This window comes from Choloepus didactylus, chromosome 9 (genome assembly GCF_015220235.1).
Source record: "Choloepus didactylus isolate mChoDid1 chromosome 9, mChoDid1.pri, whole genome shotgun sequence".
In the NCBI taxonomy this organism is placed as follows: Eukaryota; Metazoa; Chordata; class Mammalia; order Pilosa; family Megalonychidae; genus Choloepus; species Choloepus didactylus.
The window spans coordinates 125661696-125688692 of NC_051315.1; the positions used below are offsets into that span (position 1 = coordinate 125661696).

A 26997-nucleotide genomic window follows, 5' to 3' on the forward strand; every position below is an offset into this window, starting at 1 on the left:
TTGTGAATCTCAGCTACAACACAGTAAGAAGGGAATGAAACAACCAGAGGACAGACTAAAGAGACACCCCCTAAACATTGAAGATTAATAATAGAGAAATGAAAAACATTTGAGAAGTGATGGACAAAGGGACATGGATAATTAAAAAATAATGATGAGACAGTGAGTGCGTGTGCGGGTCAGCGCGCGGGTCTTCCCTTTCCCCTCATCCTGCTCTCTCTCCCCCTCTCCCTTACCTCCTATCCCACCCAGCCCTCCTTCTCAGGGGGCAGCAGGGCCGTTCCCTCTGTCGTTTCCTCCCTTACCCACCCTCGTTTCTCCTTCCCCTGCCCGGGGCAGCCGCCGCCATGATCCTGCTGGAGGTGAACAACCGCATCATCGAGGAGACGCTTGCTCTCAAGTTCGAGAACGCAGCCGCCGGAAACAAACCAGAAGCAGTAGAACTAACATTTGCAGATTTTGATAGGGTCCTCTATCATATTTCAAATCCTAATGGAGACAAAACAAAAGTGATGGTCAGCATTTCTTTGAAATTCTACAAGGAACTAAAGGCACATGGTGCTGACGAGTTATTAAAGAGGGTGTACGGGAGTTTCTTGGTAAATCCAGAATCAGGATATAATGTCTCTTTGCTGTATGACCTTGAAAATCTCCCTGCATCCAAGGATTCAATTGTGCATCAGGCTGGCATGTTGAAACGAAATTGTTTTGCCTCTGTCTTTGAGAAATACTTCCAATTCCAAGAAGAGGGCAAGGAAGGAGAGAACAGGGCAGTTATCCATTATAGGGATGATGAGACCATGTATGTTGAGTCCAAAAAGGACAGAGCCACAGTAGTCTTCAGCACGGTGTTCAAAGACGACGACGATGTGGTCATTGGAAAGGTGTTTATGCAGGAGTTCAAAGAAGGACGCAGAGCCAGCCACACAGCCCCACAGGTCCTCTTCAGCCACAGGGAACCGCCTCTGGAGCTCAAAGACACAGATGCTGCTGTGGGCGACAACATTGGCTATATTACCTTTGTGCTGTTCCCTTGCCACACCAGTGCCAGTGCCCGAGACAACACCATCAACCTGATCCACACGTTTCGGGACTACCTGCACTACCACATCAGGTGCTCTAAGGCCTATATTCACACACGTGTGCGGGCAAAAACATCTGACTTCCTTAAGGTGCTGAACCGTGCACGCCCGGATGCTGACAAAAAGGAAATGAAAACAATCACGGGGAAGACATTTTCGTCCCGCTAACTCTTGGGCACAGAAGGAGAAGTGGCTGGCAGCTGAAGGCTGGAGCACTTGCTACTGGATCATCGTAGCTTTTAATGTTGCACCTCTTCAGGTTCTTAAGGGATTCTCCATTTTGGTTCCATTTTGTACACATTTGGAAAATAATCTGCAGAAACGAGCTGTGCTTGCAAGGACTTCATAGTTCCCAAGAATTAAAAAACAAAAAACAAAGAATAATTCCACTTGATCAACTTAATTTTTTCTTTATCTTCCCTCTCCCCTTCTCTTCCACCCTCTTTCCCGAGCTGTTTTGCATTGCAATATGTTACTGGTAATGAGTTGCAGGATAATGCAATCTTAACTTTTCTCCTAAGTATTTGAGTTCAAAACTCCTGTATCTAAAGAAATATGGTTGGGGTTGTTAATAAAGAAATCTTTCTATCTTAAAAAAAAAAAAAAAATGATGAATGTTATATTATTGTATATTATATACATTAATATAAAATCATTACAAACTCAATGAAAGGAATGCTTTTCTACGAAAGTGGAGATGAGAGGTAGAAAATGTGATGATTATAAAGACATTTAGAAAGTTGAGTACTGACCCAGCCCCCACAAAAAGACATAAGCATTAATGAATTTAGGGATTAATTCTTCTCTTGATTTTCAATCTTATAAGAATAATTCAAAAAACATATTGAAAAAGAATGTGTCACATTCATTCCCTGAAGGAGTTATGATAAAAATAACATGGCAGAAGAAATTTTTTTATCGATCTCATGAATATAGCTGTAAGAATCTTAAAACATTAAGAAATGGAGTGCAATTATAACGTTTAAGGGGATTTCTGATAAAGCTGCTAAGAAAAGTCTTAAAATATGTTCCTATCATAAGTAAATCAAATAAAAAAGTAATTGCAATTAGATGTCTCAAAGGCATTTGAAGTTTAATACCCATTCATGATCACACATTTTAAAATGAGAAAAAAAAATGCTTCCTTGATATAATAAAAAATATTTACTTTCCTTATAAATGTCCAGGCATTCTATAAAGCAGGGATATTAAATAATAAAGTGTGTGTGCTGAAATAAGTCAGTCAGTGGAAGAGGATAGAAAATATAGAAACTTATCTCCTTCATGTGGGGAATTAGTATATGAAAAAGATAGCTTTCAAATCAGTGGAAAAATGGACTGTTCAATAAAAGGTGCTGAGATAATGGCTATCCACTTAGGAAAATGAAGCCAAGTTCCTATTTTGTGCCCCTCACTTCAAATAAATTCCCATTGGGCTTAAACAAGCCAAGTGTGGAAACAAAACCATGAAAGTATTACAAGAAAATAGAGGAAATTGATAGAGAACCTTCGGGTATAGAAGACTTTCTTAACCTTGACACAAAATGCAAAAACCAGAAAGGAAATGGCTGATAAATTTGATCATATCTAATTTGAAATTATTTGTATGACCCAAGATAACATAAAAGTTAAAAGAGAAGCATAAGACTGGGAGAAGTAACTGAAAAGTATGTATCAAGGGACTAATACCCTGCTTATATAAATAACTGCAAATTCAAAACCAAACCAAACCAATAGCTGAATAGGAAAATGGGCAAAGTATACAAACTGGTAATTCACTGAAGAGGAAATAAAACAAGGTGCCAATTTTTTTTGCCCATCAGATTGGCAAAAAGGGAAAAGGTTCATGATTATTACTGGCGAGGCTGCTGGGAAGTGAGTACTTTCACCCCCCCGGTGGTGGGGATGTAAATTGGAATAGCCACTTCGGAGAGTAATTTAGCAGTCTTTGTTAAAATAATGCACACCCCACAATGTGGCATTTGGAAAATTTTCCAAATTGTTAATACATGGAGAAAATAAGAATCAGTACTAGAATAGAAGATTTTAAGATGGACTTTTTAGATGTGGCATTATTGGAGACAAATTAGATTTTTAAAAAAATGAATGGCACCAGATCCCATTCGTAATACCAACAGGAATGTGTGAAGCAAGTTTAGAATGACCAGTTGAGAGAGTGAAAAATTTACTGGGCATTATAAAAGCTGTATTGAATAAAAACCGAAGTATTCAGGGAAAACTGTACATTGTAAATGTATCTCTCTGGTAGAGGCTTAAGTTTGCAGATTGATGTGGTCCCAATCAAAATGCAAGCAAAGTGATTTCGTTTTGTTTTGCTTTGCTTATTCCCTGGAACTAAACAATATTATTGTGAAATTAAAGGAAGTTAGAAGTGGGTAATACATCATGTAATGGGTTGAGTTGTGTTCCCCCAAAAGACCTGTTGAAATCCTAACCCCCAGTCCTGCAGATGTGATCCTATATTGGAAGGAGGATCTGAGGATGTTGTTAGTTAAGATGAGGCCAAAGTGGGTTAGTGTGGGTCCTAATCTAATGAAATTTTCATGCAGTCAGTAGGTGACTGCAGAGAAGGCAGAGATTGAGTATTCCATAAACTAAGGAACACTGCCACCGTGATTGGAACTTATAGCCTTCAGGACGGTGAGACTACCCAGTTTTAAGCTACCCAGTTTAAGGTACATTGTTAGGGGAGCGCTAGGAGAATAAAACACACCTGGGATGTTCAACAATAACCTGCCAGGCAGGAGAAGGGTAACACAGCAACACACGGTGATACCTTCTGAGGGATAATAGAAAGGAATATTGGCTGGGGGTGGGGTGGGGTGGGGGAGGGATCCTGTCCTGTCCCCTCCTTCTCCAGCCCCCCACATTCCTGAGTTCTGAGGTGTGGGCTTCTCCCAAGCTTCTCTTCCACTCTCTCACTCCCTGGTCTCTGTGCCATTTCTCTGCAGGTGCAAGCCTTGTCATCTGCCAGTAAGTTTGAAGCCGAGTTAAAGGCTGAGCAAGACGAGCGGAAGCGAGAGGAGGAGGAGAGGAGGCACCGCCGGGCAGCCTTCCGGGAGCTCAAGGCGGCTTTCAGTACCTAGCCAGGTGACCTTGACCGGCGACCACAGCCGGGCCTCACCGTCGCCCCGGCCGAGCCTCGCACCCACCGTCCAGTGCCCTCTCTAGACAGCCTCGTTGGGATGTTAGGGGCCGCCCACCCCAGTGGGAGCCGCTCCTGGAGGGTCCTGAGCTGGCCCATGTGTCTCCACTCCCCTCTTCTGCCTTTGTGTCTCTGTCCTTCTCGAGTAGCCAGAGCTCGCTTGCCTCTTCTTGGCAACCTTTGCTTTTCCCTTGTCCCTTTCCCATTCCACGTCAAAGGGCAGTGTGTTGTCTGCATCTGTACAGATGCTTCTTGCTTTCACGGTCTCCCCGGTAGACAGCACGGTCCGTGGTGGGCTGTGATTTTAATGTTTCATTCTCTTTTGTTTCCCATCCAGTTTACTGTTCTCCTTCTTGGCCTGATTTGACTGCTTGCTCTGGCATCTTCTCTCCTTTCACCAAAGTGGACCACTACCCATCCCCTGCCAACAAGGGTGACCCTTAAGTGGGAAGAAAATAGAAAAGGGATGGGAAGTTCTGTTCCTTCCCCTCCACCTTCCTCCTTTGCCCTCCGCCCTCCCCAGGGGTTGCCCCTCTCCCTCCCCTCTATTCATATTTTCCCATTTCAGCCTTTTTTCCTCTTTTAAATACCATGGTACTTAATTGTAAGAATGAAAGAATAATTATAATATTAATGAGTAGAAATCCTGTTCAGCTCTGACTGTATGCAAATTATATTACAGTAGACCTCTGACATTCCCTAGTGACAACTCCCCAAATTTGTGACCATCCTCATCATTTGGCCACTTTCCAACATATGCTCCAAAGTCGTGAGATGAAGCTGTTCTTAGCCGCACCACAAATGTTTATACTTTGGGATTGCTCAAAAACACCAGGGGTTTACTATATTTAAAAATATATATATATATATTCCTAAATGTAATATTTATTACTTCTCTTTTGTAACTGCTGCCTTTGTAATATAGAAAACATCTGCATTTCTCCTTACAGCTGTTTCTAGTTAAATAAACTGTGCAAATGGACTTTGTCATCACATCAGTGTGCTTCTAGTCTTTGAATGGAGGGAGAGAAGAGTTTTTAGAGGGACCGAGTCGAACCCAGAGCGTCTGTTGCATCCAAGGGTTCCTGTGGCACGATTAGAAATGGTAACTAGAGGGGAGGATGTCACAGCTGCTCTCCCCTCCCCATCAGGGACAGTGCTTTCAGCTGCAAGTAAAATCAGAGGCTTAGTGTCCTTTGTTTCCTGGATCCCTTTGACACTCTGATGAAGGTCAATGACCCCCACCCCCGACATAATCCAGGGCATTTGGGGAACCAGGATGAGACTACTGTTCTAAGAAAACATCCTTAGTGCCCCAGGATGGAACATTCTTTTTCTGCACCAACCCAAGTCCTGAGATTTAAGATTCTCGGGCATTGTTTTTCCAGCTCAGGTCACCTTCTGACCTCTGCCCCCATCAGGACTTGGAAGAGAAAAGAAAATGGAGACAATACAGCAATTGCCTCCCAAACCCATCGGCTGTACCAGTCCCAAATTGGGCCAGTAGGCCCAGGTAAGGCCTACACTCTTGATTGCAAATGATAGAAAATGTGGCACAAAAGAGCTTAAGGCAAGAAAGGACAAATACTGGGCGACGTAACTACCAAGGCGAGGGGCAGGACTTTGTACCCTCCTGGACACGAAGTCCTGCAGCTGTTTCTCCCTCCACACCTCTCACCCCCAGTCCCCATCCTCCGTCTCCATGACCCTGCCGTGGCTCAGCTGTCATTGGTTCTTGCTTAGTCTACTGTGGTCTTCTAACTGGTTTCTCTGCCCTCGTTTTGTCCTCATTGTCCACCCTGTAGCTATAATCATCTCTCCTTCAATTTCTGGCTCTGACCCCTGTTCACCTCCCTTGCCCTATCTCCTGCTCCTCCTTCCTTCCCTCGTTCCTCTGAAACTGTTCGCTCCAGGTGTGTGTAAGGCTAGCAGTTCCTGGAAAGTGTTACACCTCCAGGCTTTTGCACACACTGCCTCTCCTACCTGGCACTCCTTCCTGCCCTTCCACTGGCAACTACTACTCACTGTCTATGGCCAGGCTCAGAGATTATCTTCAGGAAGCTTTCTGGAGGCCACCTGGCTAGGTGAGGTGCCCTTTCTCAGGGTTCCCATTCCACCCAGAGTCTTCATCTACTGTAATCCTCTCGGCATTATAAAGCCTCCTTCTCTTTGCTTCTCTGCGCCCTTCTTTGGCCTATAAACTCTGCCTTACCCACTGGCATCAGCCTAGCGTACTGCCTGGCATGGACCAGGCACCCCTTCCACGTTTGTTTCTCAAAGACTTTCCAGGTTTGTTGGGGGAGCAGAGAAAGGAAGACGGATCTAAGCATCCTGACATAGAGTCTGGGTGGACAGCTCTGAAAGTAAGGGGACATTCTTTCTCACTGCCAGAGTGATGCGTCCACGCCCAAGAGGCCCTCCTTTGAACAGCAGGGAAAACAAACAAACCAGTTTGCCTCTGATCTGGAAGCTGCATGATGTGCTAGGATTTGGAGTCAGACACTGGGCAAGTAACTTAGCCTCCCGAGCCTCATTTTCCCCACCCGTAAAATGGGGATGGTGTTACATACCTGGCAGGTTTTGTGCCTGGCACATATTTAGTGCTCAGGACATATGGGGCCCCCCTCAATCCTCCGCTCTTCACTATTACAACTTTGACCCCTCCAGAGGCCTGGGTCTCACAAGTCAATCTCCAGGCTGATCCAGGAATGCTCAGAGCTCCACCTTTAAAAGGTAGCAGCTGTCCGTCATGCTTGCTCTGTTGAAAGTGGCCCTGGCTGCTGCCTTAGCCCCAAGTGCAGATGCCCACTCACCCAGCTTCTCTGCTCTTTTTGAGATCCTTTCCCAACCAGCCCAGGATAATTTCAGCTGATCCTGCTCACTTGTCCCACCCTTTGCAGTCAGCAGCCACTGAGCCCTCTGGGCCGGGTATGACCCGACACCTCTGGCCTTGTCCCTGTTCCCATTTCTCCTTCCTGACCCAACTGTCCACCAGGCCACATCCTTGCCCACCCCAGGCTGAGTGTAGAGGAACGACAGTCCTCTGGGGCCTGTGGTGGTGGCAGTGGTGTAGGGGGCTGACTTAGGATCCTACAACACAGGGAGGTGCTGAGGCTGGGACTTAGCAGGGGTCAGTATCCCTGCCCCCCTTCTTTCCAAAACCACTCACTTTTGGCAATCTGCTGTGTCCTTTTGGTGGGCATGTACCTTGCTGTTATCTCTTTAAAGAGCCGTTGGTAGCTATCACAACAATTATATCTGTATTAGTTATTTATGGTTGCATAGCAAATCACCCACAACTTGGTGACTTAAAACAACAGTCACCATTTATTATCTCAGTTTCTGAGGATCAGGAATTGGAAAGCAGTTCAGCAGGATGGTTCTGACTCAGGGTGTCTCATGAAGCTGCTGTCAAGATGTCAGCTGGGGATGTTGTCCTCTGAAAGCTTGACCGGCACTGGAGGATGCTCTTCCAATGCTCTCAAGTTGGTGCCGGCCATTGGCAGGAGGCCTCAGTCACATGCCATGTGAACCTGTCTGTAGGTTTGCTTGAGTGTCCTCATGATTTGGCAGTGGCTTACCCCAGAGTGAGTGATCCAAGAGAGAGAGGGGGAGGTCCCAATGTCTTTTTTAAGAACTGCTTCAGAAGCCATGCTGCCATTCCCCCAGTATCCTGTTGGTTACACAGGTCCGCCTTTTGGCGAGAATCACCGGAAGCCATCTTGGAGGGTGACTACTACAGACTCAATCAGGGTTCTCAATTGCAAGGAACAGAATCTAAGCTGGACTGATTTCAGCAGAAAAGGAATTGAATGAAAACACATTGGGGAGCTCACAGAATCACCAGCAGGGTTGGGGGAGGGAGTGAGGTTGGCTAAGAGAAGAGGCAGGGACCACAGCCAAAAGCAGGTGTGGGAGTCCAGCCAGGGGTGGCTGACGAATACTCTGTGGGGTCCTGCCACATAAGGTCTCTTACTCCAGATTCAGAGGCTGAAGCTGAGCTCAGCCACGTGCTGATGCTACATGTGGGGGGTTGGAAGGAGTAGTATCTGGACTTTTTGACTTCTGTGAAGGGAAAAGGGGTTCTGCTTCCCACTAAGATTCTTATTTACACCAGACATAGGAAAGTATTACAGATGTAGGATGGTCATGAAAGCAAAGCAGGTGTCCATTGCTCTCAGGAGCTTTGACCCAGGAATTTTACTTCTGAAAATTTATCCTATAGGTAAATGTAAAAATGAACAAATATGTGTATATATATTCGTTTGTAAGAGCAAAATGCTGGAAACAATCTGGTAGTTGATCAGCAGGGAATTGGTTAAGTATGTTATGATGCATTCACTTAAAGGAAACCCACTACACAGTCATTAAAGACAATGTGCACAATAGTCAAAAGGTGCAAACAGCCCAAATGTCATCGAAAGATGAATGGATAAACAAAACGTGGTGCAGTACCTCCATATAATGGAATACTATTCAGCCATAAATAGAAATGAAGTTCTGATACATACAACAACATGAATGAATCTTGAAAACCTTATGCTAAATGAAATAAGCCAGACACAAAAGGACAAATATTGTATGATTACACTTATATGAAATATCTAGAATAACCAAATTCATGGGGACAGAAAGCAGAGAAGAGATTACCAGGGGCTGGAGGGAAATTGGGGTTATTTCTTCATGGGTACAGAGTTTGGGGTGATGAAAAAGTTTTAGTAATGGAGGGTGGTGATGGTAGCACAACACTGTAAAAGTAAGTAATGCTACTGAATTGTACACTTAAAAATGGTAATTTTTATGTCATATGTATGGCCACCACAATAAAAAAAATATGGAGGACTCCAAGACATATTGTTGTTTTGGAAGATCCACCAGTGCTGCTGTCTCCACTACCACCGCTACTGCTGCACCAGTTCATAAAACAGGGAGGGGAATCTGACCGAGAGAAGGTGAGAAGGAGAGAAGAACAGTTGAGCATGTATTTGGGAACCCTCTGGGACAGCAAGAACATGAAGCCCTAAAAATGCAAAAGATTCACGAGAAATTGAAGTAACATTTTGGGGCACACCACAATGTGAAAGGACACGTTGCCATATTTCCAAGGCTTTTTTTGTGTGTGTGTGATTTAGTTGTATACATCTGGAGGTTGGGAATGAGAACAAGGTTGAAAATATGAAAGTGTTTTTATAATTAAAAATGTCTCTCAAATGTAAAAATGAATCTGTTTCATAATTATCTGAACAGCGTCTCCTTGCTGTTTGCCCAGCTCTCTGGTGTGATATTTTCAGGTGTTGTCTTGTACGTTTTTTCTTTGACTTTCAGGCTTGCTACTAAGCATTCTACTAAGCCTTCTTCTAAGGGTACCAATTTGAGTGGCCATTGCCCTTCTACTAACCATTCCATCTTCCCCTTTGTCCTGCTTGATATTCTGTATCTTCACTTTCTCACCACCCATTCTTCCTAACCCTCCGTTCTCTCTGCCCTGCAGACATTTCTAGATACCAGATCAATGGCTGTTTCCCTGGCCCCATTCTCTGTGACCCTTTGGCAGGGTTGCCACTGCTGGCAAATCTCCTTCTGCTCTGAAAGTGGCTCCTGGTTCTGTCACTTCTCCGGCGGTCAGCAATACCTTCTCCTTCCAAGAGCCTGCATTAGCTCCATGCTTTTCCTCTCTACAGTGGTTGGTCATGGTTCTCCATGATTTCCCCATGATTTCTAACATCTCCTCTCTATGGATGACTCTCAGATCTCTAGCTCTGATCTCCTCTCATCTCCGTCAGTTCAATTTGCCTCTTCAACCTTTTAGGTGAGTTCTAATCATTATTGCTGTGTAACAAATTACCCCAAAACTTACTGACTTAAAACCACCATTTTATTCTGTTCATGGATTTGGTGGATCAGAAATTCAGTCGGGGTGTGGAGAGGATGCTTGTCTCTGCCTCATGAAGTCTTGGGTTTCTCCAGCTCAGAGCTGGAATCACCTGCGGTATTTTCAGTCAAATGTCTGGTTGCTGATGCTGGCTCTCAGCTGTTGATGGGAGCAGCTTCACGTGCCTCTCCTCATGGTCTGGACTTCTGCAAGAATGTCAGTCTCTGGGAATTTGGACTCCCTATGTGGCAGCTCTCACTTCAGAAGGGAGTTTCAGTGAACATGGTGGAAGCTATATTATCTTTTATGTGCCAGCATTGGAAGTCATGCAGTGTCACTGCCACCACATTCTATTGGCTATAAAAGCCCAAGGGAAGGGAAATTAGACTTTACCAATGGAAAGCATGGTGGCTAAGTTTCAGGAGTGTGTCAGATGGAAAATGTTGCAGCCATCTTTAGAAAAATGCAAATTGTCAAACGCAAGTTGACCAATTTGCGTTCATTACAAATTAAACATGGCTTGGATTCAGCTCCTTACTTCCCCCCTGAAATTATCTATACTCCTTAATATCTCTGTTTCTATCAGAATATCTGTCACAATAAATCTGAAACTTTGTTCTTATCCCTGAAAATGACATGCATCAGTCTATTGTTGTAATTCTAAAACTGCTGTTCAACTAAATACTGGAAAGACAGAATGACTAAATGGGAAGGGGAAGGTGCCTTTCCTTAAGTAGATCAACAATTTATTTGACTTTACAGGTGTTTATTGAACATCTATGTTTGTTCGGCACAGTGCCAGCTTCTGAGACTGTGAAGCTGAATAAGGCAGTTTGTATATGGTGAAAAGCATGGGACTATGCTGGTTTTGATTGTCATCATGGTCATGCTTATCATCATACCTTAGATTCAGATCCTACTCTCCAGAAGCTAATAGTTTAGAGGTAAATTAGGGCCACTCTGCTCTGGAAAACCATCTGGCAGTTTCTTATAAAGTTGAACACTTACCCATGATCACCAATCCCATTCCTAGCTGTTTACCCAAGTGAAATGAAATCCTGTTTATAGTGGCTTTATTCACAATCTTCACAAACTGGAATTAGCCCAAATGCTCCTCAGCTGGGGTATATGGATAAACAGTGCTTCATCCATAAAACAAAATGTTACTCAGCAATAAAAAAGAAAAAAGTACTGAAACGTGCAACAACATAGGTGAATCTCAAATGTATTATGCTAAGTGAAAGAAACCACTCTCAAAAGGCTGTATACTATATGGTTCCATTTATACGACATTAGGAGGTAAAACTACTGGGACAGAAAAGAGACTGGTTGTTGCCAGGGCTTGGGAGTGGTGTGATTACCAAGGGGGGAATTTTTGGGGGTAATGGGACTAATTTTGGTGGTAGTTTTACACCCATATTCATTTGTCAAACTCATAGAACTATACACTGGAGGCTGAATTTTAATGCCTATAAATTATATATACATATACATATATGTATAGCAAATTACAGGTGGCATCACATCACAGAGGTGGCATGGCAAGCTGATTAGGGACCCCTGGGCTTTGCAATCAGTCAGTCTGGGCTTGAGAGTCCTGACCAACTCTTAGAGAGGGCAAGCACTTCTCTCAGGCGACTAGTTGCCTTCCTCAGTGCCCCACAGGGCTGTATTACAAAAGAGTATTATAAAGTGCTCAGTGAAGTGGTTGCTACATCCCAAGTATTAGTATTACTTTTTTTTTTCCTTAAAAATTACAGTTGGAAGAGTAAGTCCATGGTCTGACAGAGCAGATTAAAGAAGGCTTCACAGAGGCAGTAACATGATTTATGCTTTTAAAGATGAACAGGACTTATGCAGGTTGGCAAGAAGTGAGGTCAGTGTTGGGAATGGCATTGTAACAAAAGGGAACAGTATGCACAAAGGCTAAAACAGAATGGCATGTTGGAGGATCCTCAAACATGGGCATATCTGGAGCATTTGGTTCAAGGGGAAAAGAAAGACAAGGGGGAAAATTTGGATGATGGAGGGTATACAGTTCAGTGGAATGGGATTGTGAAGGTCCCGTTAGAGACTCTGCATTTCTAAAGGCAAGTCCACTGACCGCACTTTGAGTAGCAAGGGCATAGGGGTCAAGGGAAGAAAGTGTTTCAGAAAGTGGGGTGTGGTCAATCATGCTGCAGACCGGTAAGCACAAACGTTAAAATGAGAAAATGAGAACTGAAAAGCTCCAAGTATCAAAACATAGGTTGAAGTGTCCTTAGGGTAAGCCATAGGCAAATCCCTCAGGGCAGAAGCCACACTGGAGTGGTTGATGATTGCATGACAGATGTGGGAATGGAGAATGTGCTTATTAACAACTCTTCCGTGAAAGAGTCTGAAAGGGAACAGGGAACAGACTCTTTTGAATTTTCACTAATCAAAAAATAAATAAATAAATAAATAAATAAATGAAAATAAGAATAAAAATAGAAGAACATCCAACATCCCATCCTCCCATTCCTCCTTTCATTCATTTGTAGGGGGATAGCTGGAGGGAGAACTGGAGTTTTTAAACCTTAAATTTTAGAACGGGAGGCGCTTGCCTGAGTATTTATTTTTTAAAGCTGATGGGAAGGATCCTGTGAAAAGGGAGGGGTTGGAGGTACAGGAGAGAAGGCGGCAACCTGAGAAGGGAGGGGATGGGTAGACTTGCCAGATTTAGCAAATATAAACACAGGAGGTCCAAGTTAAACTTGAACTTAAGAAAAAAACAACTAATTAGTTTTTTTAGTAAGTATGCCCAAATATTGGTGGGAGTCCTGTATTTTATCTAGCAACCCTATAATGGCAGATTTTGAGGCAAGAGTTACAACCCCTGATGTTCTAGGAGGTTAGGAGGCCGAAGTCCTTCCCAGCTGTCACACTCCGAGACAACTGGAATGAATGAATTCCCAGTTCCACCAGACTCTTAACGAGCAGAGAAACTGATTTAATTCCAGCTTTTGTAGCTTCCCCATTGGCTTTAGAACGGCAAACTGGGCACGAAAATGCCCACCAGGTGAACTACCAGGAGACTTGGGACTGGACGAAAAAGCTCTGGAAAAAGTTTTTAGTTTGGAAAATGATGCCCGTAAATGAGGCAGTGCTTTTTGAACTGTGAACAGGCTCCGCATTGGGAACATAGGATAGTGAGTCACGGGATGACTGGCCCAGGTTCTCTCCGAACGCCAAGTCGACTCAACTCACGGGCAGCCAGCGAGCTCGAGCCAAAGGCCCCACCGAGGCGTTACACACCGCGCCTGCGCCTTGCCACGGCCCCGCCCTCCGCCAGCTTGACATCCGGGTCTCGGCCAGGGGAGTGTCCGGGGAAAGAGGGGCGGGAGTCAGAGGAAAGGAAGGATGTCGTGGGAGAATGGGCAAGTGGGGTGGGAAGCGAGGCGGGGGGCGGGGGCGGAGCAGGGGGCGTGGCGGAGCGAGCGCGGTGTCACGTGACGTGCGTGGCGACGTGTCGGCCATCTTGTGTTGTTGAAGCTGAGGACTGACTTGGGATCTGAGAGGTTCCCTCTCCCCGACCGCAGGTAACCAGCGACTCCCTCTCGCTCCTCTGCCCGGCTCTGCTCCGCACCCGGGCTCCGCCGCCGGCCCCCAGGCCGCCAGAGCTTCCCGGCCGCGTTCGTGGCCCCGCCGCTCCAGCCCGACTCTGGCCCAGCCGCATGGACACCCCCAGGCCGCCCTGGCAGCGGCTGCGGCCGGCTTGGGGCGTTCGGCGAGGGGACAGGTCAGGTGCGGGGTCGGCATGGAGCCTCCTTCTTCGCAGGGAGCTCGCCGGGCCCGGGTGCGTCTCGGCCGCGGGGAGCCCCCTATTCCGGGACCCCTGTAGCATTGAAGGGGGGAGCCGAGCAAGGGAAGGGGGTGGTAGGGTGGGCAGTGTCAGGCCAGCTCGGTCGGGGCAGAAGACTCGCTTTCTGCTACCTGCTCCTCGGGGGCTAGCCACCCGTCCAGCCTCGGTGTGACCTGGGTAACAGCTGCCGCGGCCGGACAGCTGCTCCTGCTGGCCCTCCTCCCCACACCTGGCATCTGGGAGGTGCGCCCTTGCCTTCCTCGCGGAGCATCTGGACTGGGGAGACTCCTTCCGTGGCGAGAGGACTGGGTCTGGACCAGGCCCGAGGCAAGGTGGAGCCATGATCAGAACCTGGACTGAGGTTGAGAAAGAGAGCCCGTGGAGGCTTTGGGACCCGCACATCCAAATCAGGTTGAAATGGACGTTAGCCTTAAGTGTCAGCATTTTTCCAGGAAGCACTCAGAGTACTTCGCTTTTGTGGCAGGAATATAAATCAAGCGACCATGTTAGGGGGTGTGAAAGGGGCAAGTTGTATGACCGTGTTTGGGAAGCAGTAACATTGCTTTCCTCTTATCAAGTACTGTTTTTTTCCTCCCTTCTCCTGAAAGTCAAAGCACTAAAACACACCTTAGTCACTCTGTAAGAAAGGTAAGTATGCCAATTAAACTTGCAAGAAATTAAGTAAGGGGTTAGAAGCTGTGATCAGCTTCCTATCCATTGTTTTGTTCCTTATATTGTAGGCAGTCCTGATTCCCAATGTTGTGTTCAGGGAATCATTCTATCCTTATGTAGTGTTTCTTTTTTAGAATCTAATGACTTCTTAGATTAAAAATTTTATTGTCCTTTTCTGTATTGTTAACTTTCATCCTTCTAATATTTGTATTCTGGTCTTACAGAGTTTGCCCTTTTTGGTTAGAGCACAGATGCTTCCTCTCATTCATTTATGACTATGTGCTTTACTAGTTAGTGTAGCAGCCTTCAAAGTGACAAACTGGAATATATACTTTTAGGTTGCATCAGGTGTTGCCATCAGAAGAGGGCACTTTTGAAAGCATTTTAAAGTGGCATGTATTTGGAAAAATTTCACAGGATCCTTCCTTTGACATACAGCACTGAAGAATACACTGGTGATGGTAGTGATCCACTGGAAAGAAAAGGACTTTGCACCTTTTTGATACTAGACAAGCTTTTTAGAATTTTGAACCTGGGAAGGGGAAACAGATCATGTTCTTTCATTCATTCATGCATGCATTAATTTATTGGACAAATAATGAGCACCTACTCTGAGTGATGGGTGCAAAACAGACCAAAAATTCCTGCGTCCATGAAGCTCATTTTCTAAATAGATAAATTAGTACAATGGTAAGTGATGTATAACAAAATGAGACCAGGAGATAAGATAATAGGGAGTTGGGGGAGAAGTTAATTTTAAGTAGAGTGGCCAGGGAAGAGGCCTCGTGGAAAAGCTTAACATTTGAAGACAGACTGGATGCAGGTAAGGAGCTATTCATACAGCTCTCATGGGGAAGAGTGTTCCAGGCAGAGGAATGGCAAGGGCAGAGACCCTGAGGCACAAACTGAGATTGGAGCTGATTTGTTGTAGGCTGGGAAAAATATGGAGGTCAGCATGGCCAGAGAGTTATGAGGGAGAAGGAAGTGAGTAGGAAATGCATGCTCCCACCTCATGGGTACAAAGGTGACAGGGGTTACTCAGTGTTGTGGAATATCAGATTCCGGTGATTTGGGTCAGCATACCCCCACCCCTACCCCCCATTCCTCACTACCCTCAGTTTGGAAAAATTCAGGATGCTTGTAAAATTCAGATAGCATATTTCAGGAAATTGTAATGAATTATTCTTCTCAACAGCAAAAGTTTTTAAAGGAGATTGATGCTAAACTGCCTTAAAAGATTTTTTAAAGGAGTTCCTTTCTAAGAAGGGGATCTTTTGAAATTTTCAGAATATTTGAAAATATAAGGAAATGAAGAATTTCCTTTGTAGTTTAGACACAGATGATTAAGGAACATAATCAGGCAGTAAGGTGGAAACGGTATTAACTCATGTTGCATGTAGTCTAGTTAGTAAAGAATTTTTCTTAATTCTTTTGGTACTGTCTAGCCTAGTTTTAAATGCCTCAGGGACTCTTCCAGTGATTTGTCTGTTTATTCTTGATTGCATTGTACCTACAAAGAACTTTCTATACTGAGTTTTTACCTTTCCACTTTTACTCTTCAGACTAATTCTCCCATCAGTTTGATACTAAATAGGCTTTTTTTTTTTTTTTTAGGAAAATTTCTGCTTTCCTTTCCAGCTTATTACCCTGTTATTTCTGTGCCTTCATAAGTGTCCTCTTTCATTTTAGTTCCCCTGAGGAATTTAATATTTTGGTTTTGAAATGCTTTTGCTGATGAGATGCATATAAGACAAATAATTTGTTGTAGGCTTGCCTCGAAATCTTGAGGAAATTGGAATTACAAGTTCAGGGTGCAAGTAGAGTTTGTTAGCTGGAAGGGAACATAATGATGGCAGTGATGAGATAGTGTTTAAGTGCCTTTCTCTCTCTTGTTCCTTTGTTGCATTTTTGAGATGACATTTCCAAATTTTAATGTCTTTGAAGTCATATCAGCTCATTTGCTCTCATGACTCTGTGTTTTAATACTCCATATGTCTTTCCTATTTTTGTTGCCCTTCACGATGGAAGATGGCTCTATTGCTAGTGATTGCTATCTGGGAGAACCAATTTGGGTGAAGATATTACCACTGTTGCTGTTACCCTTTCTTTCTCTAAGGATCTTTGATTTGTGCCATTTTCAGAGACTGACTTTGTTTGCAATTCTCCATCAGCCCCTGCTAATTAAATTTTCAGTACTTTCTGTTTTATTCTATTTCTTATAGATTAGAGTGGGACCAGTCTCATTAGGTTGAATCCACAGCCTATGTTGGTGTTAATCCAGATATCTTAGAGGCAAGTTAAATGTTTGTTTTCCTTCAATAGTTTGAATTGCCTTAACATTGTATGGTCATTGTTGTAAAACTCTGAATCCAAGTTTTATCCCCCCAGGATTATATGGTGTATAAAGTCCTAGAGTTTCCACTTGTTTTTTAATGCTCTGAAGAATTACATATCTTGAAAAATAGAAGATTTTTATTCCATGGGCAAGCTTACTTATAGTTAGAATCCTAATATTTCTTGACTGGTTTTGTGGTTTGCATTTTGTCATGCTGTCAGGTGAGGTATAAACTAGATATAATTAAACAGGAATTCAAAATGGTATGTTTGCTGAATTGCTCATAATTTTGTATGAGGTGGAGGGAGAAGACGTTCGAGATTTGAAAACTAGAATAATATGCCCATGAAGTGGCCAAACTTTATTTTATAAAAATATTTTCATAGTAATACATACTTCTCCATTTCCAGTAATTAACTAAGGAACACAATTTTATATTTTCTTGTTAACTACAGGGTTTCTTTTGAACTTGAACTTAATTTATATTGTTATAGGAGGTACCCTGGAGCTTGCTCTTGAGGTAGGTCCAGAGAAGAGTTTGTTTCATTATCTGCTTCTCCCCCCTTCTCCTTTTCCTCCTCTTTAAAAGAAAGAAAGAAAGAAAGAGTATAGAGACATAGTGGATGACCTTCTGGACATTATAACATGGCTATGTTTTTGCAGTTATGGAAGCCACTTTCTTAATTGCTTTCTTGCCATCAGTAAAACTGTCAACTTTATTTTTTAAATTATTGTTTTTTGACTAGTAGAGGCATTCAAAGTGTCATATGATTTTAGCTAAGAAACAGCTTGTAGCTATAGTTCGTCAGTCCCTTTCTTGTCATATGAAATATCACAATTTTGTGGATTTTTAAGATACCTTCACAACTCAGCATTAAAAGCAGGTTGTGATTTTGTACTTGAAAGCAGACATGGAACGTTATTGCTGGGGGCTGAGTGATTATTTTTGTAGAATAAATAAATTCTGTATTATTATGATGCTGTAATGCTGGCTTTCGTTTTTCTGTCAGGTAAAGTTATTACCAAATCCCTGTAGCTTGGAATGAAAACTCTAAATAATCACTTCCCTGAAACTAGTGGCAGTCATTTGTTCATATGCATCAGAATCACCTAAGACCCTTGTTAAAAATATGTAGTTCTCTGTTCTATCCCAGAGCCACTGAGAGAGACTCTAGATGTGTAGGCAGGATAGTTTATAAGATTACCAGGTGATTCTAATATTTTACCTAGGTTTGGGAGCCATTTCCTGTAAATCATCCGTGATGAAAATTGTGTTTTTAAGGTTTATTAAGAGATTGCTGGGTGATTTACATTATTAATTTTATTATTTACAGTGTTAAAAGGACGTGAACAAAGTCTGCTCAGACTTCCTGCTGTGAACCAGCAGAACTTTTGAACAGGTGAGTGTTGAAGGGAAGCACAAAGTGAGGGCTTATGCAAATAGGTGACTTTGCTTTTAGGTTTCAGATATTTTTGTCCTTTTATTTCTCCTGAGATACGAACAGTAGATAGAAGTGTCTTCTCTGGTGCCATATAGGTTCTTTATAAAGCATAATAATGATCATACCCTTTCTACATTGATTCTGCTGTGAATTTTTGTCTTAGCCTGCCATAATGATTTTGGTGGCAAAAAACAGGGACACACTCAAGACTAGCTTAAGCCAAAAGAGGATTGGTTCGGGGAGCAGGGGTACTAAGGTATCTTAATGAACCCAAGAGTAGTTGGTTTCATGAAGGACAGGAACCAGAAACTGGAAAGCATTCAGGAGCCAGGGTAGTCCAGATAGCTCCTTTCTCTCACCTAGCTAAATAGCATCCTCTCTTTTTCTCTTTGTGTCCTTCTGCTATCTTTCTATAGTCTTATTTTTTTTCTGCTTTAACAAGCACATGGAAGAAAATGGCCACCTCATGCTTGGAGCCACACATGACCCCAAGCTGTAGTAACACTAGCCAATTAATAACTATCTCAGTGTCCAAATTTCAAATTCCTGGGAAGGGAAATTTGATTGGTTGAATTTGATCCAGTTCTCCATCACTGGCCCAAGTAGTTATGGTCACAGGGTTGGGGTCTAGAAATGCAAATATTGTTAGCTGAAAGGTACCACTCTTAAGGTTGGGGGCAGGTCTCAGAGTTTGTGTAGTGGTGGCTATAATAAGCAGAATCCCACAGAAGCTTCTGGACATTTTTCCTTTTCCTACTGTTATAGAAAAATTTCCTGTCTATGTAGTTCCAATTTATGTGTCTTGAAGAGTTAACATATATGCATGTCTTTTTTTTTTTTTTTTAAAGAGTGTTTGCAGTTTACTGGGTAACGAGACAACACAAATACTGTATACATATATACAGACCCAAGGGAAATGTATGGTTGTATATGAATAATATACTTGAAATATAAATATTTACATAATAAATCTATATAAATACTTTGGCTTGGGATTCAGGAAGCATCCTTTAAAAAGGGTAGATGGCATAATCTCATAATCTTCCTATTTATAGGAAAACGATCTGTGGTATTCAATTCAGCATGTAAAGAAAAAGTACTCTTGGGCAGGAAATGTTTGAAATCATTATGCTGTATTCATGCCTGTCCCATCAAGTTAAGTCAGGAACTATACCACTAATTTATTTATGAAGTAGCTAGAATGCTTCTAACAGAAACATCAAGTTAAACATCTTTTCTTCCTTATGTATCCTTAAAGTAAATTCTAAGGAAATTGTCTTCCAACTTCTGTTAACCAAGAAAACTTTATTAAAATAAAATCTTGCACCAAAGCTTCATAAATTTAAAAGCTGAGCTGCTCTGATTAAGGTGTGGGTATGGGACCAGGGGAGGAGGGATGGGGTGGGAGTCATTCCACAAATAGGTTTCCCAGGACCTACCATGAGCCTGGCATGAGCGAAGTGCTGGGAATCAGAATGATCAGAAGAGTCTCTGCCCTCCAGGAGCTTACATTCTAGAATGGGGAGGTGGCTAATCAAGCAAATAAATAAATATGATAATTTCACATACAAGGAACCACTGTAAAGAAAATAGCTAGGATAGTAAGACATTGATTGGAGGGATTATGCATGTCTTTTTTTTTTTTAAATTCGTTTTATTGAGATATGTTCACATACCATGCAGTCATACAAAACAAAGCATACATTCAGTTGTTTACAGTACCATTATATAGTTGTGCATTCATCACCAAAATTAATTTTTGACATTTTCATTACCACACAGACAAAAATAATAAGAATAAAAATTAAAGTGAAAAAGAGCAATTAAAGTAAAAAAGAACACTGGGTGCCTTTTTATTTGTTTTTTTTTGTTTTTTGTTTTGTTTGTTTTTTTCCTTCCCCCATTTTTCTACTCATCCATCCATCAACTAGACAAAGGGGAGTGTGGTCCATATGACTTTCCCAGTCACATTGTCACCCCTCATAAGCTACATTTTTATGCAGTCGTCTTCAAGATTCGTGGGTCCTGAGTTGTAGTTTGATAGTTTCAGTTATTTACTGCTAGCTGTTCCAATTCTTGAGAACCTGAAAAGGGTTGTCTATATTGTGCATAAGAGTGCCCACCAGAGTGACCTCTTGGCTCCTTTTGGAATCTCTCTGCCACTGAAGCTTTCATTTCACATCCCCCTTTTGGTCAAGAAGATGTTCTCCATCCCACCATGCTGGGTCTAGATTCCTCCCTGGGAGTCATATTCCATGTTGCCAGGGAAATTCTCTCCTCTGGGTGTTAGATCCCATGTATGGGGTTGGGCAGTGATTTCACCTGCTAAGTTGATTTAGCTAGAGAGAGAGGGCCACATCTGAGCAACAAAGAGGCATTCGGAGGGGAGGCTCTTAGGCACAATTACAGGGCGGCCTAGTCTCTCCTTTTATGCATGTCTTTTGATGAATAAGTCCCAGTAGATGTCACCAACCATCCTTGGTGGGACTTTCTTGTTCAGTGTTTTTTAACAAGAGTTTTTGATTTGTGAGGTTCAAATGAGTGTTGGGATAGAGGTTTAGCAAATGAACATAAGCAAATGAAAGGCTTTGTGGAAAATCCATTGGTTAGTTATTTTTCATGGATTATTTTTATAAATTTGATTTCTGGTTACTTTTTCACTATTAAGTAATGCTTTAGTATTAGGAAGCCATGAAGAATTTGAAGAGTGGAACTTTATAGAGTATTCACATTATTAGAGTAAGTAGTAGCAGTAGTCTTTACTGCTGGGAAAGGGTTACTGAGACAGTGTAAACTTTTCTTGAAACATATTTTTGTATTCTAGAATTATTAATTAGTTAACACTGAGGCAAATGTGTGTGTGTGTGTGTGTGTGTGTATTAATGGAGCATTTAGAAGTCCTGTTTATGTATGTACGTAGTTTGTAGGTACGTGGTGACATAATCTAAATTTCTTAAGTAATTATTCTTAAATTTTGTTATTGGTATGGTTCTAGATTTTTGATGCAAAACCTAGCAATTACTAATAAAAATGATCTATCACAGAGTGATGTATCTAATGATGTGCCACAGATGTGACTTCCTGTCATAGTTTTTCTCAGCTAAGGTTTCTTTAGCAAATTGCAACTGAATTCATTTTTTATGGTTCACTTTTTTATTCAGTTTTATTGAGATATATTCACTTACCATAAATCATCCAAAGTGTACAGTCAGTTGTTCCCAGTACCATCATATAGTTGTGCATTCATCACCACAATTTTTGAACATTTTCATTACTCCAAAAACTTAAGAATAAAAATACAAGTAAAAAAGAACACTCAAAACATCCCATCCCCCCATCCTACCTTATTATTCATTTAATGTTTGTCCTCATTTTTCTACTCATCTGTCCAGACATTGGATAAAGGGAGTGTGAGCCACAAGGTTTTCACAATCACACCGGCACACTGTGTAAGCTGTATAGTCATCTTCACGAATCAAGGCTACTGGGTTGCAATTCAGCAGTTTCAGGTATTTCCTTCTAGCTATTCGGATACACTGGAAACTAAAAAGGGATCTCTTTGTAATGCATAAGAATACCTTCCAGAATGACATCTCGACTCCATTTGAAATCTCTCAGCTTCTGAAACTTTATTTTGTTTCATTTCTCTTCCCACTTTTGGTCAAGAAGTCTTTCTCAGTCCCATGATGCTGGGTTCAGGCTCATCCCCGTGAGTCATGTCCCATGTTGCCAGGGAGATTTATACCCCTGGGAGTCATGTCCCACATAGGGGGAGGGCAGTGAATTAACCTGCCGAGTAGGCTTAGAGAGGCAGGCCACATGTGAGCAACAAAAGAGGTTCTGTGAGGGTGACTTTCAGACACAATTATAGGTAGGCTTAGCCTCTCCTTTTTTAATTTATTTTTTATTTTTTTATATTCATTTTATTGAGATATAGTTACATACCACACAGTCATACAAAACAAATCGTACATTCGATTGTTCACAGTACCATTACATAGTTGTACATTCATTACCAAAATCAAATCAATCCCTGACACCTTGATTACCACACACACAAAAATAACAAGAATAATAATTAAACTGAAAAAGAGCAAGTAAAGTAAAAAAAAGAACACTGGGTGCCTTTGTCTGTCTGTCTGTTTGTTTCCTTCCATTTTTCTACTCATCCATCCATAAACTAGACAAAGAGGAGTGTGGTCCTTATGGCTTTCCCAATCCCGTTGTCACCCCTCATAAGCTACATTTTTATGCAGTCGTCTTCAAGATTCATGGGTTCTGGGTTGTAGTTTGATAGTTTCAGGTATCTACCACCAGCTACCCTAATTTAGCCTCTCCTTTGCAGTAACAGGCTTCATAAGGGCAAGCCCCAATATCGAGGGCTTAGCCTTCTAAATTGGTAGTCCCCAATGCTTGTGAGAATAGCAGTAATTCCCCAGGTGGGGAAGTTAAATTATTTCCACATTTTCCCCCAGTCTTCAAGGGAACTTTGCAAATAAATTTTTACTCTCTGCCCACATTACTCCAGGATGCATTGGGGCTTCGCACTAACTTGTACAAACCAACCAGATCTTATTCCCTATTCAAAGTTCCATTTAATTATGGTGTTTGAATAAACTGACTATACAAGTTAAATTATATAGCGTGCTACAGAAAGTATAGATTTTGCATCAAATATACATCTCTTCCTTTGGTCTCACACAGAAGTTGAAATTTTAAAACACCTTCAATACCATCCTTTACCCTTTAGTCTGATTTACCTTAGTCTTAACCAAGTCTGTTTTGTTCATATCTCTCAATTGAAGTTTGATCTCTTTTTCAGCCTCTTTAACATTTGCTTTATGGGTTAATGCTGACATTCATAGCTTCTGAACTCTGGCTCTGAGTCTCAGGTATCACACAAATACCTGAAGTTCCAGGGACTGACCAGGTTATACACAAAGAGCTCAGCATCTCAGAATTTAGAAATAACCACTACAACTCAGTAATCTAGTAACCTTTACCATAAGCCTTCCCCGATAACCTGTGCTCTCATATTTAATTCTCAGAATTTGCTCATTATAGTTAGTCCATATTAGTGAGGTGTTACAATGTTTGTCTTTTCATTTTTGGTTTATTTCAGTATGTGGAGTGAAATAAATGAGAAATGAATTCATTTTTAAAGTAAAAGAATCCTTTTTTCATGTTATACATTTTCTTAAATCTGGATGTTGAGTTAAGGGATATTCAGGGCTTTGTGAGATTTAAAAAGATTTCCACATAATCTATGTTAAAACGTCTATAGGCTCTGGGGGGATCTTTCTCTGGAAAACATTGGCTTGTGGTGAGATTATCAGATGACATGGCACTGTTTATGACATTCTATTTTTTTTTTTTTTTTACAACAATCCACTGATTGCTAATTTTATTCTTATTTCACCAAAAGGGGAAAAAAAAAGATAAACATTTACACATTTAGAAGCAGTGGGGAGTATGATAGTAACAATGATAGCTTTTCTTCTTACAGTGATGTTTTGGCCAGTATGTCCTTTAATCAAGTTGTCTTGGGCCTGGAGGAAGTCTGGGGAGCTCTGGTCTCTTCCATGTTGGTCCTTTGGTTGCAGAGACTAAGGAGGGATTGGCAGAGGTACTGTCTTGGTACTTTCTGACTGATGAATCATGGGTCAAGCCTTGAAGGGATGGCAACATCTAGGGACTCTAATATGATCAGTCACTTAGGAATTGAGGTGGTGCTACCCAAACTATGACCAAGTGTCCTGTGTGGAACCAGGTGTCAGGGCCTCCTGAGAGATGAGTGGGTCATAGAGCCTTAATTCATGTTCTGGAATCTGACACCATTCATAGGTTTTTAATACTTCTCCCACCATTGTTATGTACGTTTCCAACAGTGTGTTATGAGAGCATATATTCTTCCTTCACGGTGAGCTTATTGTATTGTTTAATTGAGTGACACAAGGAGTGGAAGTTTGGGGCCAGTGGAAGGAACAAAGTGGGAAATTGGGAAAAGGAGAGATGTGACTTTCCACAAAATGAGTTCTTCTGAAAATAGCAAGGAAATGGAAAGAAAAAGTAACCAAGCCATGTTGAGCCTTTATCAATATGTAGTAAAAAGCTTATGGGCTTTTTAGCAAAGAGATGAGGGTTTGAATTTTCTCTTACTTATTACCTGTAACTTTAGATAAGTTAACCTCTTGGAGTCTTTATTTCCTTACCTGTAAAATACATCCTGTAGTTATTGTGGGCATTAAAAATCTAAATGCCTCATGTAATGACTGCCCATAGTAAGTAGACCCTCAGTGAATGGTGGTAGGTTTTATCATTGTTATTGGTATATGAACAGATTTTGAATGTAAAGTTTTACCTCTATAAATTTTGAATAGAGAAGGTGAGTAGGTTTAGTCTACATGTCTTTTTTTTTTTTTAATCCAACAAATATTAAAATGTCTACTTTGTGCCAGGTGCTGGGCCAGGAATAGTGGTGAGCAGGACACACCTGGTCCTGTCTTTCTGGAGTTTACAACCTAGAGAGAGAAGCAATAAAAAATCATTTAAGTAAATTTCAAAATGTGAAGTCTCTGTCCTTGGAAAAGATACATTTTTAAAAAATGATGTACTTTCTGAATAAGTGCCACATTTTGGATCTTGGTGTTCTTGATGTCAGTGATATTTTATAAGCTCCTGGTCTGCTTTCCATAGTATGTTTGTTTCCACTCTGTGTATCTATTTCTTTTGTCGTTTTTTCCTATTTTTCTGAGATAGATATTCTCAAACTTTCTGGTCTTAGGACCTCTTTACCCTCTTAAAAATTATTGGGGACCCTAAAAAGCCTTTGATGTTTTAGTTATGGCTCTTTTTACCATATTAGAAATAAAAAAAAAATTAAATTATTAAAAAATAACATCAGTAAATTCACTGCATGTCAGCGTAAATAGATTTTTTATGAAAAGGCATATTTCCTAAAACATTTCTAAAATAGTTTGGTGAGAAAGTAACATTGCTTCACATTTTTTGCTAATTGCTATCATGTCTGTCTTACTAGGAGACAGAAGGATCCTCATATCTACTCTGCCTTCAGTCTTTTGCAGTTACTGCTTTGGTTGGAATATGTGAAGGAAATTTATCCTCATAGGTAGTTGAAAAAGTAGGGCTATTTAAATAGCTTTTTCAGATAATTGCAGATGTTCTTTTTGATTTTACAGCAAAATTCAACAAGTAGTTTTTTGAAAGGTTCGTTGTAATGTGAAATCTGAACTACATCAATGAACTTTTTTTGTACTCTGTTTCATTAAAATCCATTGGTCTGTCTTGCACAGTGAGTGGATCTTTTACATTATACAGTGTCAAAAAAATTACTTTTTTGTTACTATCGGTACCCGTTAGTAAAGTCTTTAAGTATTGGAAAACTGTAGAAATTTTCCAAAATTCTTATTTAGCTTGAAAGCTCAAATTTTATAATTGGTAACAAATACTGACAATTCTTTTCCTTGAAGGACTGTCTCACATTGTTCATTTTTTGAGATGTCTGCTGAATACCCAAATCTGGATAACCATATTTCTGTGTCAGCTGTTTTTCCGAGTCAAATTGTTGTCCAAGAGAAAAACAGCTAGTCAAGCTTGCAACTCAAAACATTACATAAATGCCTTTTTTTTTTTTTTTTTTTTGAGACAATCATGGCACTTCAGCATACAGCAGAAGTGCTTTATCATACTTCTCTTTTCATCACACAGCATCTTAAAAAGATGCTTATACAGGATCAAGATTATAAATTAATAGTTTGGGCTGCTTCATGAAGGACATTCTTTTAGTTTTTATTGTGGTAACGTATACAACATAAAATTCCCTATTTTAACCACTTTCAAGTACACAATTCAGTGGTATTCATTTTATTCACAATGTTGTGTTACCATCACCACCATCCATTAAGAAAACTTTTTCATTCCTTGTACCAGATCTCTGTACCCATTAAGCATCACCCATCCCTCCTCACCTTGGTAACCTGTAATCTATTTTCTGTCCTTATGAATTTGCATATTCTAGATACTTCATATAATTGAAATCATCAAGGCCATTCCTAAGTAAAGCTGTCCCCCCCCCCCCTTTGAGAGTCCAATGGCACATGGCAGTGAAGACTACAATGACTACTAGTTCAGTTTGCTGCCATTGCCTTGAATGATACTAAGGTGCCATCTGTTTTACCCACTGCTGCTTTGCACAGTCAGAGCCAGAGCCAGCATGGTGAAAAATCTAGATAATACCTTAATATTATGATAAAAATAGTTTTGACATCTTGGATCCCCTGAAAGAGTTTTGGAATGCATGGGCCATGCTTTGAGAACTGCTGTTCTGATGAGTGGAGTGGTTTTCATTGTTCACATTTATATATGTTAAATTGATCTTTTTTTAGCATTTTTTTTTGTTTATTTTTAAATGTTTGAAATTGAAATAGGAATAAACATATCATTGAGGCTTTGTAGATATCAGTGAGGATTTTTAGTGCTGGTTAGATATGGATTTGCTCATAAATTTTGATTAGTTGTAATTCCCATAAAACATTCTAGCCCAGCACTGTCCAATAGCACTTTCTGAGAGGATGGAAATGTCTAT

The 26997-nt window shown here is 41.3% G+C and overlaps 3 protein-coding genes across 8 annotated transcripts in view; all 3 read left to right on the forward strand.

Annotated features, from left to right (window-relative positions):
* Positions 1–5236, forward strand: part of EFHD1 (EF-hand domain family member D1) — a 42282-nt gene extending 37046 nt beyond the window's left edge. Inside the window, exons 4-5 of one of the 2 annotated variants that reach the window (XM_037850305.1) lie at positions 4055–4193; positions 4586–5236. In XM_037850305.1, the coding sequence (XP_037706233.1) occupies positions 4055–4189 (135 nt within the window). In that variant the 3' untranslated portion in view covers positions 4190–4193; positions 4586–5236. Of the gene's footprint in view, positions 1–4054 lie in introns of both variants that reach the window. The other variant, XM_037850303.1, reaches the window with a different exon arrangement.
* LOC119544765 (actin-related protein 2/3 complex subunit 2-like) lies at positions 216–1557 on the forward strand. The gene has a single exon (XM_037850302.1). The coding sequence runs from the start codon at positions 348–350 to the stop codon at positions 1248–1250; it is 903 nt and encodes a 300-aa protein (XP_037706230.1). The 5' UTR covers positions 216–347; the 3' UTR covers positions 1251–1557.
* Positions 5237–13610: 8374 nt separating the features above from the next.
* GIGYF2 (GRB10 interacting GYF protein 2) overlaps positions 13611–26997 on the forward strand; it is a 146414-nt gene continuing 133027 nt past the window's right edge. For 3 of the 5 annotated variants that reach the window (XM_037848545.1, XM_037848548.1, XM_037848550.1), the window contains exons 1-2: positions 13611–13680; positions 18285–18350. The gene's annotated coding sequence lies outside the window, so the exon portion shown is untranslated. Of the gene's footprint in view, positions 13938–16852; positions 16908–18284; positions 18351–26997 lie in introns of those variants that run through there. The other 2 variants (XM_037848547.1, XM_037848546.1) reach the window with 2 other exon arrangements.

Bases quoted from the DNA above. Each gene is read 5' to 3' on its own strand.
- LOC119544765 (XM_037850302.1), top strand. From the start codon at position 348: ATGATCCTGCTGGAGGTGAACAACCGCATCATCGAGGAGACGCTTGCT.